Below are 15,895 nucleotides of genomic sequence, written 5' to 3' on the forward strand. Positions count from 1 at the left end.
GTCAGAGGTAGATGGAGGACACAAAGTGACATTTTAAAGAGCCTTGGTAGACATGTAGTGGATGGAGTCCATTAATTCCAGCAAATGGCTTTTGGTTAGCCAATGAACAGTACATTTCATGTAATGTTCCCAGCACAAGGCCCAAGCATCAAAACAAGCCACTGGTCCAGCTGATACTATGTAAGAGACAGAAGTACTAATGGTGAATACTTGTAAAATAGTGGCTTTTAAGGTGAATGGACAAAAACTATGAATGGAAGGATGAGTGGATGATAAGAGGACTTTAAAACTTTAATGTCCCATTGCACTCGCTGATTTTAAACACTTAATTTGAAATGTATTGAGGTGGACTGTCACTGCTGCTGCGTGGTTTTGTTATGTCTGCCTGTGTTCTTAGTATGATATGTTCTTTTATTATCTGGATATGTTTGTTGCATGTATTTGTATTTTTGTTTTGTCTAGCCATGTTTGTTGTTCTTTCCCTCTGCTGTACTCTGGTCACTCAAAGTGATTCTGATCTCAGTGAGATGATTAAATAAAGGTTATAAATATATGTAAAAGCCAAGGAAGCATCATGTGTATGTAGCATTGCTGCAAAGGTTATAGGGTTCTCTTGTTCGAACACAAATAAAGCGTCCATTTGACGTACCTTGTTTGAAGTTTGATGAATAAATGAACTAGATCTTCTTAACGAATACTTTGGGGAAACACTTTTTCTTCTGAGTTAATTAAAGAGATCAATACACATGTAAATGTGTAGCAGTCCCAGGGTATAAGCACCAGCACCTCTAAAACTCGCCAATTAACACGTTATCAAAGTCAGTGTATAGTCAGTATATACTGTTTTTATTTGGATCAAACAAATAATATACATGTTATTGAATTAGCTTTGGAAGTGTTGTATGTGGATGTTGTTATCTTGTGACAGAGGCAGGCAAGCAATTTCTCATTATTTCCAGTCTCTGTGCTAAGCTAAGCTAAGCTAAGCTGACTGTAGACTGTATTATATGTTATAAATTTTTCCAAAAAACAGAAGCAGAAATGTAATTTTGAGAAGCCTTTTTACACACACAGGGACATAATGAGGAAATTATTAATCACATTCTCTAAAATGTCAGCATAGCAGAGACCAGAGCAGAGCTGCTGCCTGACCTTCCATTAAGAGAGACAGTGTGCGCATTTACACACGAAGAGCAGCGTTGATTACTTCAGAAGCTACAGTTTAGTTCTGTTTCCTCTGTTAAAGCGACACTTACCTATGCACTTTTCTTTGTTTAGGTTAAAATGCTATTAATAAGCTGATGGCACACTAAAATGTAAGTGAATTCCACCAGAGATAAAAACTCATTGTACCATTCTCATATGGTTTTAAGAAAACTCTGTCTGTCTTCCCCACGTGGAGGCCTCTGACTGTACTAGCCTATCTAACGTTAGTGTTTACGTTAAATTATAAAACTCATCAGTCATCACTGACCCCGGATAAGTTTTAAAACTCTGGGGTTGTGTTTGACTGTGCAGGACAGGTAACGTTATGTTTAGTTTGCTTCTAATGTAACATATAACGTTATATGACAACACAGCATTCAGTTGCTAATGGCTAACATTAGCCTACTGTAGCGTAGCCTCTGAAACATTAACATTATCTTCCTTATGCGTTTCCACTTAATAGTAACGTTAACACTGCTATCTAACGTTAGCACTGTCACCTTATTCTAAAACTCATCAGTCATCACTGACTCCGGTTGAGTTTTAAAACTCCGGGGTTGCATTTGTAACGTTACACTCACCCTCCTCTTCCGTGTATCTAACGTTACCATGACAACGCCTACGTCTATCATAGACATAATGAGGACATAATGGAGGAGGGGGCAGTAGGCCTTTGGAGGGAGGTGGAGTTGCAGGAGGAGGGGGATGGGACTTTGGAGGGAGGCGGGAGTTGTCGATGTTCAAAGTTTTTCTAAGTGCTGTGTGAAATGCAAGAAAGGTAAGAGTAGCTTTAAGTTTATAACCATACAGTTTTTAGATTTCCTACTTAAATGTCTAATGATATTTGCTGAACTGACATTACTGCTTTACTGCAATATTCTTAGCAGAAAACCATTCACTTTGCCATGTAAATAGTGGTGCGACAGGTGCAGTCACAGGACAGGTGTGATGACACTCTGATTGGTTGAATTCATGCTACGCCCAGAACACACCTATGATTAATTGGGGCAATAAATACAGCCTCTTAGCCCCTTGCACCTTATTTTGTGCTCCAATTATGTACCATTGACCTAGCAAAAGTGGCTGGACATGCACTTCCATCACACCTTTTAGACAATGTGCTATAGATCCTTCAGATAGGGCCCATAGCCCTAATGACACAAAAAGGAGAAATCAGAAAGGGCTAATTCAATCTTTCATTTGTTACGTTGTCTTCCATTTCTTCTGTCATGGCCCGTCATGTTCAAAAGTGTAGCCTGCAGGATTTTACCTGAATGTATTAAAAACTGCCTGTCCCTCCAAGACCTACTTTTACACAAATGTTTGACGTTGCATCTTTACGACCGTGCCCCATCTGGAGTGACTCGTGTGCCCCGGAGGGCAAAACACTGACTGATGGTACTTGACTGCAGCAGTGTACAAATAAGATGGGACAAATTGTGATGAGGGATGGGGATATGGCTCATTTCAGTGTGTTCAGATCTCTGGTTGAGAGAAATGGGTTTTGTTTTTAATATCATGTCATAGTTAAATTTAAAGACTATCAACAAAAAAATCATTTTCTAATTTCCACAGCCAACAAATAAATAAATTGGTGAGACAGAGTGTTCTCCATAGCTCAACCTCTGTAGAACTAAATGCAGCAATTTGCGTAGGAGTTTTTCTTAAGCTCTGCAAACTACACTCGAACAAGAAACCTTATCATGATGTGAATTTGGTTATCAGGGATGTTTAAAGCTCCGTGCTGAATGAGGCAGAGCCATACCCAATCGGCTCCTTGCATATGGAGTTGCACCTGTCGTCTGCATCCAGTCCAGTCCTGTTCAGTCAGCTGGGCTCATCTCTCTGCATCTTGTTTCTTACAATCAGTTTATTCATCAGGTTTCCCAACATTTAAGAATTCATACATAGGCTAAATGTCTAAAGGGGCTGAGCTCACAGTTACAATGCATTTTTAGGTTGTATGGGATTTGTCGAATACAAGCAATTTGTATCACCATCACCAACATTTAATGACATAATTGCTTTTTCCACATCTATTCATTTGGAACTGGTTCTTAGTGTAAACCTACAACTTACTGGTCACAGTCTTACTTCTCAGTGGAATGGAAGAATAGATGGGGGAGGATTTTTGTGACAAATGTTTCCATGCACCCACATGCACAGATTGTATATTTTCTTTGTTAGATGGTTGTAGCTGTATGCTGAGGTATACAGCCAGATGAAAAATTAAGAATTGTGTGGTTTTCTTCTGCAGGATCAGCACCATGAAGACCAGACTAGGCTGCCTGTCCAACAAATCTGACTCTTACAGCGACTTCTCCGAGTTCCTGCCTCCTGCCCACGAAACCACTGCCAGGTGTCTGAAGTGAGTCTGCCAAAAAATCTTGTGCCCACTTCCACAGGACTGCAAAAACATTGTAACAAAACTAAAATCCCAGCTTCTGTTGTGTTAAATAACCCTCTAGACACCATACTTGGCCTTCAGTGTTTGAACAAATGAAATGAAATTACTTTCAAAATGTTTAAACTTTTTAAGCAAAACCTGTCTTCTTCAAGATATTTGTTAGTTTATAGTATTTTGTGATTTTCAGTTCAATGTGGTGCCATCCCGTCAGCCAACATGCCAGCAATATGTAGCAAATCATATCTTTTCTTGTTCATTATACCAAAATTTTGCATCTGTTATTGTTGTTATCTATGAAATCAAGGGTTGATTTTACTCTTGTTTGAAACAGCCTTGACAGTTGACGAGGCCTTTGCAAATGAATACCAAAAGATAACATTTCTGCAAGTGTAATTAAACTGATTCAAACGTCAGCTGCCCTGGCATAATCAATATGACATATTAAACACAACCATTTATGCAAATGAGCTCAGTCATTAGGCTTAATGTATTATTAATGTGTGCATAACATATGGGTGGTAAATCAAAGCCCCATGACATTTAAAATATTTCCAAGAAAATGTGTTTTTTCTCCATTTGTCACCAGTCCACCCACTTTTATGCAAAGTATACCAGTGAGGTGCTTACACACAAATTCATATCAGACTTATGGCAGGTTTGAAACTTTTAAAGAGGCAACAGATAGAATTCATTTTTTTATTTAGCTTGGCGCCACCTAACGTCAGTGGTGTTGCGTCGTACTGTCGCAACGACCAAATTGACCATGAGGATCAGAGATAATCAATAATATGACTCTATTAGACTCTCTAAATTAAATAAAATGTAGGCTGTAAAGCCACCGGTATACCATATGTATATGTAGAATGAGAAGGTGTGTGGACACTATACTAAATAAATGAGTAAAGAAACCGAGCAACAATTATCAGATTTATCTGAAGAAAAAACAAATAGTAATGCAAATAATTATACCAGAATGCACAGTACCAGTACAAACAACTCACAGTAAATTATACCAATATGTACAGTATCAGTACAAACAACAGTAGACACAGTGGAATTATACCAATATGCACATGTAAACAGTCCCGACTCTAGAATAAACGGTACCGTATGGAAACGATGCGACTGGTTGGGGCTCAAATTGAATGGGAAACAAAGTCCAGTGTTCACTTAGCTGGGCGTAACTTAGCTGGGCGATGTCCATCGATAGCTGCCTCCATGAGAAGAGAACAGAAGGAAGGGAGGGGGGTATCACTGTCCGAGGGCTGCCGTAGAATGGTAACGATGATGTCAGCCGACCAACACTCGCTACCCGGTCCCTGGTTGCGGCGATTTGCGATGCTGGCCAGCTAGGAGTTAACTAGCAGCCAGTACAGTACAGTACAGTCCTCTCTTGTCTAGCTAACATTTAGCCGTGTTACTTACTGATCCATTAGAAAGAAAGCTAGCTGGACATTGGTTTTGAAGCCTCTTTGGTCACGGAGCTCCCTCCATCTCTTGAACGCCTGACTGAGGTTTACTCTTGTTTTTCCTCTTCTTTTATCACTCTCCTTTTTGCTCTTCTTTGCCTCCTCAGACAGAGGAGCTCCTTTTCTTTTGCTAGGCCATTTTTCACTTGTCTCCAAACTTTGCTCATGACTCAACTATCTCATGCCCAACTCCTCATAAGGACCAGCTCCAGTCCCTGATTGGCTGACCGACCAATTTCGCAATACATGACGCGTTTCCTGCCGTAAAGCAGATTTTTTCCCTGAAATTTCAGCACCAGTGGCAGAAGCTTATTGCAACAATTGCAAAGCCACTAAGTAACCTATGTAAACACTGATAGTCTGATTTTACTGTGGCCACTACCCTGTGCAGCCCACATTATTTTCATAATGATATATTTAGGAAAAGATGCCATCTGTTACCTCTTTAAGATACGTTGTTATTGAGCTTTTATGTTCACAAGAATGTGTTTCATAAATGGCCTTTTGCTCCATATACCATCCACAAAGCTGGAGGCGTACAATAATGTTAATGTGTCCCTTTAATCTCTAAGAGAGAGTGTGTTATCCCATCATGTTCTCACCACTTCATAAAAGAGCATTAAAATGTGCAATAGGGTCAGCTATTGCTCTTCTTCTGTCTCCTGTCATCATTCTGCAAATGAAACCTGATGTAACAGTTACTTTACAGCCTTTAGCAGAGGAACTGCTGTGAGCACAGGATGGATGCATACATTAAACTCAGCTGCTCTTCAATAATACATACAGCAGCATCTTGTGTTAAAAATGCATAAAAGCACAGTGGTGGGTTTGCATCTTACACAGGCAGTTTGTCTTTTTCTCCATCAGAGTATCAACAGATGAGGTTGTTCGATGGTCAGAATCGTTCGATTATCTCCTCTCCCACAAATGTAAGTAGACATTTTCTATTTTTCAAGTGTCCCTGCTGCATAAGTCACCAACCACCAACGCTAAGAAAATGAAAGCCACTTAGCAATAAAATAGGCCCTTCCTGTTTCTTTAATGGTTTCTATTTTTCGCTCAGTACAGGTCTGTTTCCCTTGCTTCAAGCATGTCTTATGTAAGGGTCTTATTTCTGTGTTGCGAGAACTCCTTACTGCATAATGACTCATATACTTGTCTGTGACCTTCCCCGTGGACCGAACACACACTGGCACAAACACACATATCCATCTGCAAACAGGTCTTGTGTTTATTTTCTAACTGCTAACAGCGACATCAAATTCACTGAACACTGATTAAAGAAAATGCACTGGGCTTAGAGTACATGCACTTTGTGAGATGTCTTCATTCAAATCAACAGAAACACTCTGACATAAAATTGACTCTTTACCTATCAAAATGATAAACCTAGTAGAGGCGTTGGTGGCTTAGTGGTAGAGCAGGCGCCCCATGTACAAGGCTGTTGCCACAGGGGCCCAGGTTCGACTCTAGCCTGTGGCCATTTCCTGCATGTCACTCCCCCTCTCTCTCCCCCCCTCACACTTGTCTGTCCTGTCAATTAAAGGCTAAAATGCCCCCAAAAATATCTTTTAAAAAAAAAAGATAGGCCTAGTGTTTTACTGAGCACCAGAGGGTCAGATGCTAAAAAATATACACTGTAAGTAAAAGAAAAATATTTATTTGGAAGCAACAAGACTGAGATGTGTTCCTCCTAATAATTTCGGGTATGATTCATATAAAATCTCACTTCTCTTCTTGATTACCTTAAAATGTATTAAAAACTGGACAACTCCAATGTAATATGATTGTGTCAATCAGCTATGTTGTACTGCGTGTGTAACTTATGTGGAAAGTAGCTTTAATTTATTGCATGGATTGCATTGTATCCTCACTTATTATGATAAGTACCGTAATATACCCCCACATTCCCCAGACTGCCCAACAGATTTGATCCCTCCCAGTGTTGTTCCAGTGCCCATGGCTTTGGTTGACATTATACACCTTCCTGTCAAATGCAAAAGGCATAAATGCAAGCCACAAATAAGTGTAGCAATGCGTTACAAAAAGGCAGGGCAGAAAGAGACCACTGGAAAAACAATAGGGCTGCAACTATTATTTCCATCTTCAGTATATCTGCCGATTATTTTATTGATTACTTGGCATAATTATTTTGTCTTTAAAATGTCTGAAAAAAAGTGAAAAAAAAAAGAAAAAAAACAGTAAACTAAACCCAGAGCCTAATGTTAGATGCCTTTCTTTGGTTTACCAACAGTCCAAAAACTCCACAGGGGTCTTTTGGATTTTATTTATTTGTCTACTAATGTGGTTGCTGCCAGCCTTTTAAAATAACTGTTTGATTTTTACATGAGGAAGTGAGTCAATCAGCCACTGATGTAAGAGATGTGACTGCAAAGTCAGAGCTCTCCAGTTTGGTCTCCATCCACCACTTTTCATCACCTTTTAATGCCAATTGCTTTTGATGGATGTCTCTTTAATTAATGCTTTAGTGATGTCTCACATTATTTCATTTTGTGGGTTATGAGTGGTTTACTGCACACCTGTAATCACATCTCTCTGCCAAAACTGTCTTATTTTGTTTTATCATTATTATTATCTTAGATTTTAATCATCTCCAGTTCTGCTCCATAAGCAGAAAAGGTGAAACTCCCCAGTTTTGCCCTTAATCACAATTATGCTTCAAAGCTTTGGTTTGAGCTTGCAAATCTAGGATGCACCACTTTTCCCACAGGTCTGTTATCCAAGTGATTACAGTGATCATATCAAATGCTGCGCTAACAAAGGCCATAGAGACAGCCAGTCTAGACTGACAGGAAGCTGTAGACACCCTGCACTCACATAAACATTATGTGTTTTGTTCGTATCGAGGTTGTGACATAACACCTCTGTCTGACACATAACTAATGAAGCGCTAATGTCAACCACCAAAAAAAAAAAAACATAAAGTTTGTTGTAGATCCGAGAATAGAGCCTCCCCAGGCGGAAAGCGCGATACGCCTGTGCATCCTGTTTCAATTGACCAAGTATTAAAGAGGTGAACTACAGCATGTACACACATGCACACACACATATTACATAAGTATTGTCAAAGCAATAGGGACACAGTACCAAATGTTCCCTTGATGGGATATTGCATTTACCTAGGCCTTAATTTCATTTAAAAGAAGGGATAGTGTATTACTGGTAAACCTGCCTGCACTGTAGTGTCACAGTGTGTAATGCTGATTATGTGTTTGCTTGAGGCCTGGCCTGTGCACACTGTCAGCTGCTATAAAGTTGTTAGTACAAGAACATTGTGTGAGGTTGACAAGCAACACTGCTGTGCATTTCAAGCTCACTGTATCAGGGTTACAGCTTGTATTTTAGCCAAGGTTGTTATTCAGGATGATAACAAATCAAAATGCCAGCAATTCAAGAATGCAGCAGCTATGTACTTACTTCGTAAATAATATCTTAGCTGGTCCCATTTTGCTGCATGATCACACCCGACAATCACAATCACATCTCCAGTGATTGTCTCAGCCACCAGCTGCTGTACATTGTCATTATTACTCCCAGCTGCTCTTAATTGCTCTGATGTGTTTAAGCTTGAGTCTCTGGACAGCCTGTCGGTTCATTAAGTTCCCGTGCTACCCTGTCTTAGAGTTTCTCAGCCAGAGCTCCTACTAAATTCATGTTAATTTGCCTGTAACCTGTTAAAACCTTTGCTTCACCTTGGTCTTCACCTGCACTGCATTATTAGTCTGCCAGCCTTTTTTATGCCCTCCTCTGTTTCCCTCACCCAGTCCTTGCTCTCAGACAACACTTCCGATCTGCCTCAGTCTCACCATCCACCTGCCATGCTACAGACCTTTAGCCCCTCTCCTTTCCAAATGAAAACTATCCTAATACTTTACCAGTCTTTGTCTTGTGTCTACTGTTTGGTGCACTCTGGTGTCAGATAATCCATTCTGTTACATTTCATTTATTTAGCTGCTGCTCTTATCCAAAGTGACTTAACCATTTGACCATTTGGGTACAAAAGTGCACGAATCAAGCAAGTGCACCGAATTCATCAAATACAAGATTTACTTCAAGTGCCACATTAGTTTAGGAGATGTATAGAGTTTTCTCTTGCCTTGCTGTTAAGTGGGGTGTTTATTTCACCACTGAGGACCTTAGACAGCAAATAGCTGTGTTTTTGCAAACCAGGTAGAGTGCCTTATTGAGTTTTTTTTAACCATTAGCCATTTGCTGTAAATTTGTTTAGGGAACCAATATTTATACAACTATTTAGTCTTCTTTTTTGTCACATCCATTTTATAAGAGATCTGCAACAAAAATGTGTCAGTGCTTGGTGCAAAAATGATGGATTTTGGGAGCCATTCTAGAAATACTAATTGAATACTTCAGCCCCAAAATGACCATTTGTATGTCATTTAATCCTGTTTTGTTGAAATTGAGACCAAAACTCTGTTTTCTCACATGCCTCCACAGTGACCAAAGAATCCAAACAGAGAAAATTCTTCATGAACTGGTTCAATCAATAGTTTGTTTTTGTTATTGTGTGACTTTATTGAACCCAAATCAACCTTTTAAAATATCAAAGTCACACAATAACACAAACAAATTGATCTAGGTCTTGTTTGACAAGAGGGTTGTACCACGAAGCAAGCTCAACAGAGCCAGGCTCTCTTTGAGTGAGATGACTCCACGAACCCTAAAACATTAGTAAGAAATAACGGGTACCACAAAGGTGGTTAACAACTTTCCGCTTCAGGCTCTGTGTTTGTTCACATAAAACAAGTCAGATGACTCCAGGTTTATGGGTATGACCTTCCTCCAGACCCAGAGACAGGCATTCTTGGCTGGACTCAACAGCTCGAGACTCTTAGCCACTGGAAGGTCCTGTCAATCCAGTATGGGATGGTCGTTGCTAAGAAATGTTTTCTTAAAGTCTGGAACAAAGACATACTTCCAAGTTTTGAAGCCTGGCTCACGGAGCTCTCAAGTACCTTGTATATGGAGAAAATTTGATTTGAGATATCAGGGAAATCAAATAGATTCCATCAGATATGGCAACCATTTCTTGATCACATCACACAGTGGAGAGGACCCTCATGACACCTCAATGTTTTGACAGTGTTTGAATATTTATTTCTTTGTAATTTCTCAAGTATAATGTGATTACAGTCGCAGATGGCCACAGAAATTTTTGTTATAGAGTTGTTGTTTTTTTCTTCTTTTCCTAGCCTGCTTTGGGGGAGAGGGGTGGGAAGAAAGGGGTAATAAAAAAAAAAAAAATTAAAACAAACAAAAAAAAAAGTCAAATGACATGCAGTACATCATTTGACTTATAAAACTGATCAATCGCATGTCACCTACGTCCCCCTTTGAAGAATCTTAAAAAGTATCAAAGTTAACAGCAACTCTTTTGCTTTAATTAAGGCAAGAGAGGACTGATTGCATTAATATTAGTAATTGTATGAACTCATTGGTAAATATATTTTATCACTCCACTTATCTGTAACGTGACAGCTGCACATTCAACAGCTCTTGAACTTAAAACTTGATGCAGCATGTACTGTCCCATAATGAAGGAGACGTGGAAATCACTGGGGGCAAATCAAAGCAAAATGATTTTCCTGATTGAATAGGCTAATATCTGTCATAAATACCATAGTAGTGATAATTTCTTTGATTGGTGTTCTATCAGCTGAAATACAGGCTACCAGCTGTGTAAAACAGACTTCAGTAAATCAGGATCCAGCATAAAACCTAATCCAAAGTGGTGATGTTATGGTGGTTTGGAGGAATAATATCTTATTTCATATGCATATAAACAGTATCCTGATTAATAATTTAATGAACTGTATGCTACCTGTGATTTTATAGAAGGCTCCTTATCTTATTTTACTCTCTTTTTTATAGCCAGTATTGGCAAATGGACCAGGAAACACAAACAAAGCCAGTGGTTTAGTAAGAGCAAGAACAACCTCGCAAACAAAATAATACAATATTCTTACTTTGTCTCTTATCTTCTCTTATTTTCTGCATCACTGATGTAGTCTAGGTTCCACATGTAAGTGAGACGTGATGCAAGCAGTAAGCTCTACTGTCACTGCATGGCTTCCTTCAGGACATGTATGTAACGTTACAGCCACAGAAACAGAAGGACTGTCATTCTGTTTTCATCGTTACGGCTTAACAAGCTGGATAGAGTGCATTTTCACGATCCGTATCGCTCATATATTGAATTGAATTGAAGTTTTTTAGTTGATTTCAAGCCAAAACTCAGAACATAAACAAGACCCAACCAAGTTAGATCTGAGGCCTTAGTTACCATGGCGATCTAGCCAGGTTTAAGGAGAGCCACCTTTGTAGGACAGAAAAATTACTTTGGGCTCAACATACCTCGCTAAGCCAGTAATCTTGCTTTGTGGTAAACCCCTCAGCTCTCATATTCAGTAAGGTCAAATTACTGTTTTTGTCAATGGAGTCTGGCTTTGAAGAAATCATAAATAACTTCCACTTTTCATTCAGTTTCTTCTTGAAAAGGGCCTTCTGTTTGGGAAGTACTGAGAAATTGACTGGATAAATGAGACTGGGATTACACTGCAGACATTGTGAGAGTTTGTCAGCAGATATTTTGATATAGTTTTGCTGTTGTTAAAAGCAGTCTTTAATGACTTCAATTTGTCAACCGTTTTCTCTGTTTTTGGATTCTTTGTTCATCGGAGGCATGCGAGAAAACCAAAGTTTTCTTCACCGTCACATGGGGTGAAGAAGTGATATAGGACTGGTCATTTGGGGAGTGAATTATTCTTTAATAGAAGACTGAACATTCAACCACTTTCCACAAACTACTGAACTGAACTTAAAGATTATGGCACCTGTTTTCTGTTATTGTCTGCTATTTAAATTCTGATGTAGCGCCAGATGCCGAGAGTTTCATAACTGACGTTGAGAAGTTTGCATTCTCAGCAGAGGTCTGTGTTCCCCGACAGCTTTTCACAAAGTGTGTCACTAAGAAGGAAATCTTTTCATAAGCTTTCCACAAAGTTCAAGTAGACAAAAGGGAAATCTGTAAAAGCTTGACGATCCCCTGTTGCCTGTGACGTCTGCTTTCCATTTGTGTTACCGTGGTTATTTGGGGGCTTCTTCAAACAGCAGCTCTGTGTGTGTGTGTGTGTGTGTGTGTGTGTGTTTGTGTTTGTGTGTAGCTTTGTGCTCATGTAAACCTGCATGTTGTTGTGTGTACACTCATCAGAATGTGTGTGAGTAATGATGTTGAATATGCACAGATGGACCATCCCCTCTCTGCTCTGCCCAGCTTTATTAGGTAAACAGCAGAAATGAGAAGGGTGGAAATAACATGTCAACGTGACATGAGCCCATAGAAAAACAGCCCTTCCTCTGTGTTATCATCAATGGGGAGCACATTAATTGATCACTTATCTTGACTGATGAAGACAGCAAAAAAAAAAGATCTCTTTGTGGGAGTATTTTGTTCTGATTTGTTTGTGTTCTAATCATGAGAGCTGTTTCCCGCTTATGGGAATAAGAGTGTGTACGCACTGGAAAAATATCAACAAAGGGTGAAGGGTATTATCACATGATCAAGCTACTCTATGCTGAAGAAGGCAAAAAAAACATCCAGCATCCTGCTGTACAGAAATAGGTGCTATGCTGCAAAATCAATCATGTTTTTGAAGTGTTTTTGTTGTCTTTACCGCCTCCTCATACCGTCTAATCCATTTGTGCTTTCCAGATGGCCTGGCTGCCTTCCGGACATTTCTCAAGACAGAGTTCAGCGATGAGAACATCGAGTTTTGGATGGCCTGCGAGGAGTACAAAAAGATCAAAAGCTCAACCAAGCTTGTGTCAAAAGCAAACAAGATCTTTCAGGAGTTCATTGATATTCAGGCACCCAGAGAGGTGTGTGACCAGTGTTAATGAGTTCTTCAATTTACTTAATGATGCTTGGGAAAAGCCTTTTCTTAACATCAATATATAGTAATTGTGATATCTTGGTATAATTATATACTGCCCATGATAGAGACCAAAGTCAGATCCAGATTTAAGACTACATTTCTTTACTGAGAAAGACACACATGATCGAGGAGTGACAAGGTTTGATAAACCCCACTATAGTCTCATTTCCTGTTTCAGTTTACTGACTGGCTCTCAGTATCACATACCCAGCTAAACCCCAACATAGCTCATTTGCCATTGCCTTTCTTAATCAGTGTTTATGATCTGCTACTGTTATGGTTAAGGTGAGGTTTAGGCAGTCAAAACTACTTGGTTAAGTTTTTTTTTTTTACGATTATGGTCAAGTGGTGTAGAGCGTGCAGAAAAAATGCTGTGACAATGATGTTATGACCTAATGTGAGGGACATTCTCTTTAAAAAAAAATGTGTATTTGCTCTCCTTATCCTGGCAGGTAAACATTGACTACCACACCAGGGAAAAGACCAAGCAGAGCCTGGAGGATCCGTCCCCAACCAGCCTCAACGAAGTCCAAGCTAAAATCTACAGCCTCATGGAGAAAGACTCCTACCCACGATTCCTCAGGTCCAGGATGTACCAGGAGATAGTCAACAGGTCGCAAGCACAAAGCCAGCGGAGGTCTGTTTGACCCAATCTGATGAAGACCACAGAGAACATAAAACTGGACCTACACTGTAAATCACTCATTAACCCTTTGACATCATCACTGAATACTGTGAATCTGCAAAGATGGGGCCAAATGCTTGACTGTTTCCTTTGTCTGCACCAGCTCCATGCATGCAATCCCTCTAGAGAAGAGTCTTTGTGGACTGCTCTGTAAATTACAGAGAAGGGGACTTGATAAGGATAAGCTAATCGTTTCACCTCCACTTAGTGCTGGGCGATATGTATTAACATATTAACACAATAAAAAGTACCATATCATGGGATAACAATATTTATCACAATTATTTAGTACTATTGAATAGAAAGATCAATTACTGAGATGCCACAATAAAGTCTTGATCTTGTACAATAATTTCTCATAATTCAAAATATTTATTTTTGAGTAACAGATGCTAACCCCTGGCTTCAGAATGAAGACCATGAGATACAGATGAAAGCTCAAACTATTACCAAATTCAAGAGTACATTTTCAAGTTTGAGTTGAGGATTTATCAGTTTAATTCTATATCCCAAGATGTATATTTTTAGTGCTGTCAGTCGATTAGGATATTTATTTGTGATTAATCGTGTGATTTTTCATAGTTAATCGCAAATTAACAACACACAAAAAAAAAGTGACAAGCATTGTCCAGAAACCCTCACGGGTACTGTAAGTAGCATTACAAACACTTAAATCATATATTGGCAAACTCAAGCCCAACAGACAAAAATAGTTGGGCACAGCGACCTGCTAAATTTTGTTACTTATAGTATGACCAAGTAAATATCTCGATGCTAATTTGATCGATGTCCCACTGTTTTACTATTTGTATAAAGTGTTTGATGCATGCTTCAGCAAAATCCCTCTTCTCTGTCTTCATAACAGTCAATACTTGCAACTGCTGATGTTCCTACTGTTGGTTAAGATAATGCACTTTCACCCTATGGTAACTGTGATTGCCGAAGCCCCTTTTCCACTGCAAAAAACACCTGCTAACACCTGGCTTTTTAATGCAATGGGAAAGGTTTTAATCTGCATGCACACCTGGGTCAAATGACTCTGTGGTAGTCACAGGTATTTATCGCCTTCAGCTCTGATCAGCATTGACAGGAGCACAACATCCAGGTGATCATGCTAATTTAAGCTCCTTTGCTGGCGAGATGCAATGACAAGCCATAACAAAATACCGTCCGTCTCTACCCAAGCAGCACACAAACAATGATCCAAATTAGTCTGCACTGAAATTAAAAGAGAGACTGAATAACTTAGAGATATATACAAAGAAGTAACAATCATAAAGTTTTCATAGGCCCCCATGCTCCTCTCTACTGTTTACCTGTTCTCTGGCCTGGCCATGTGTCGAACATGACACACACACAAAAAAAAAAAAACACCCACAAAAAGACATGCTCGTCTGGTGCAGAGCAGCTTTCGTCTACTGGCAACAGAAAAGGAATCTATGGCTTATTTTTTTGCGGGTTAACCCATGTTTAAAAAATCCACATACACACACTAATTTTGGTAGAAAAGCGGTATGAGTGAAGTCTGATAGTCTCTGGTGAGCACCTGCTGTAGTTTCTCTTCCAAGTCCTTCACCACTCTTGCTTTCTGGTCTTAATACATGTTGTATATCTTCAATACAGTGGTGGCTTTGGAAGGCAATTCATGAGTGCAGTCGTTTTACACAGACCCTTTACCCCCACAATCTTAATGTGGCAGTGGCTCAGGAGGTAGAGTGAGTCATCCACTAATCAGAAGATCGGCAGTTTGATCCTCCAGTACACATGTCGACGTATCCTTGGGCAAGATACTTTACCCCAAATTGCTCCCAATGGCTGTGCCCCTGGTGTGTGAGAGGGCATCAATATTTTCGTGAGCAGGTTGTATGGAAGCCTCACCAACCAGTGTGTGAATGTGTGTTTGACTGGGTGAATGTGACATGTAGTGTAAAAACACTTTGAGTGATTGGAAGACTAGAAAGGTGCTTTCCAAGTCCATTTGATTGCACACTATTAAGATTGGTCTTCTGCAAGCATCTGGACTTTTTCTTTATCTATTGTTGCCTCCGAAATTAGGCAAAGAGTCATGTTTAAAAAAATGACTCTCAAAGAGGTCCCACTATTGTTGGAAGGGTCCTCTGTCTGTGGACCATATCAATCGTCACTGTTTCTTTGA

General features: G+C 39.5%; 1 protein-coding gene across 1 annotated transcript in view; it reads left to right on the top strand.

Moving 5' to 3' along the window:
- rgs8 (regulator of G protein signaling 8) overlaps nucleotides 1-15,427 on the top strand; it is a 36,727-nt gene extending 21,300 nt beyond the window's left edge. The window contains exons 2-5 of the mRNA XM_033622724.2: nucleotides 3,464-3,574; nucleotides 5,950-6,011; nucleotides 12,833-12,999; nucleotides 13,508-15,427. Of these exons, the coding sequence (XP_033478615.1) occupies nucleotides 3,474-3,574; nucleotides 5,950-6,011; nucleotides 12,833-12,999; nucleotides 13,508-13,702 (525 nt within the window). The 5' untranslated portion in view covers nucleotides 3,464-3,473 and the 3' untranslated portion in view covers nucleotides 13,703-15,427. The remainder of the gene's footprint in view (nucleotides 1-3,463; nucleotides 3,575-5,949; nucleotides 6,012-12,832; nucleotides 13,000-13,507) is intronic.
- The last annotated feature ends 468 nt before the right edge of the window (nucleotides 15,428-15,895 follow it).

The sequence above is a fragment of the Epinephelus lanceolatus genome, chromosome 6 (genome assembly GCF_041903045.1).
Source record: "Epinephelus lanceolatus isolate andai-2023 chromosome 6, ASM4190304v1, whole genome shotgun sequence".
In the NCBI taxonomy this organism is placed as follows: domain Eukaryota; kingdom Metazoa; phylum Chordata; class Actinopteri; order Perciformes; family Serranidae; genus Epinephelus; species Epinephelus lanceolatus.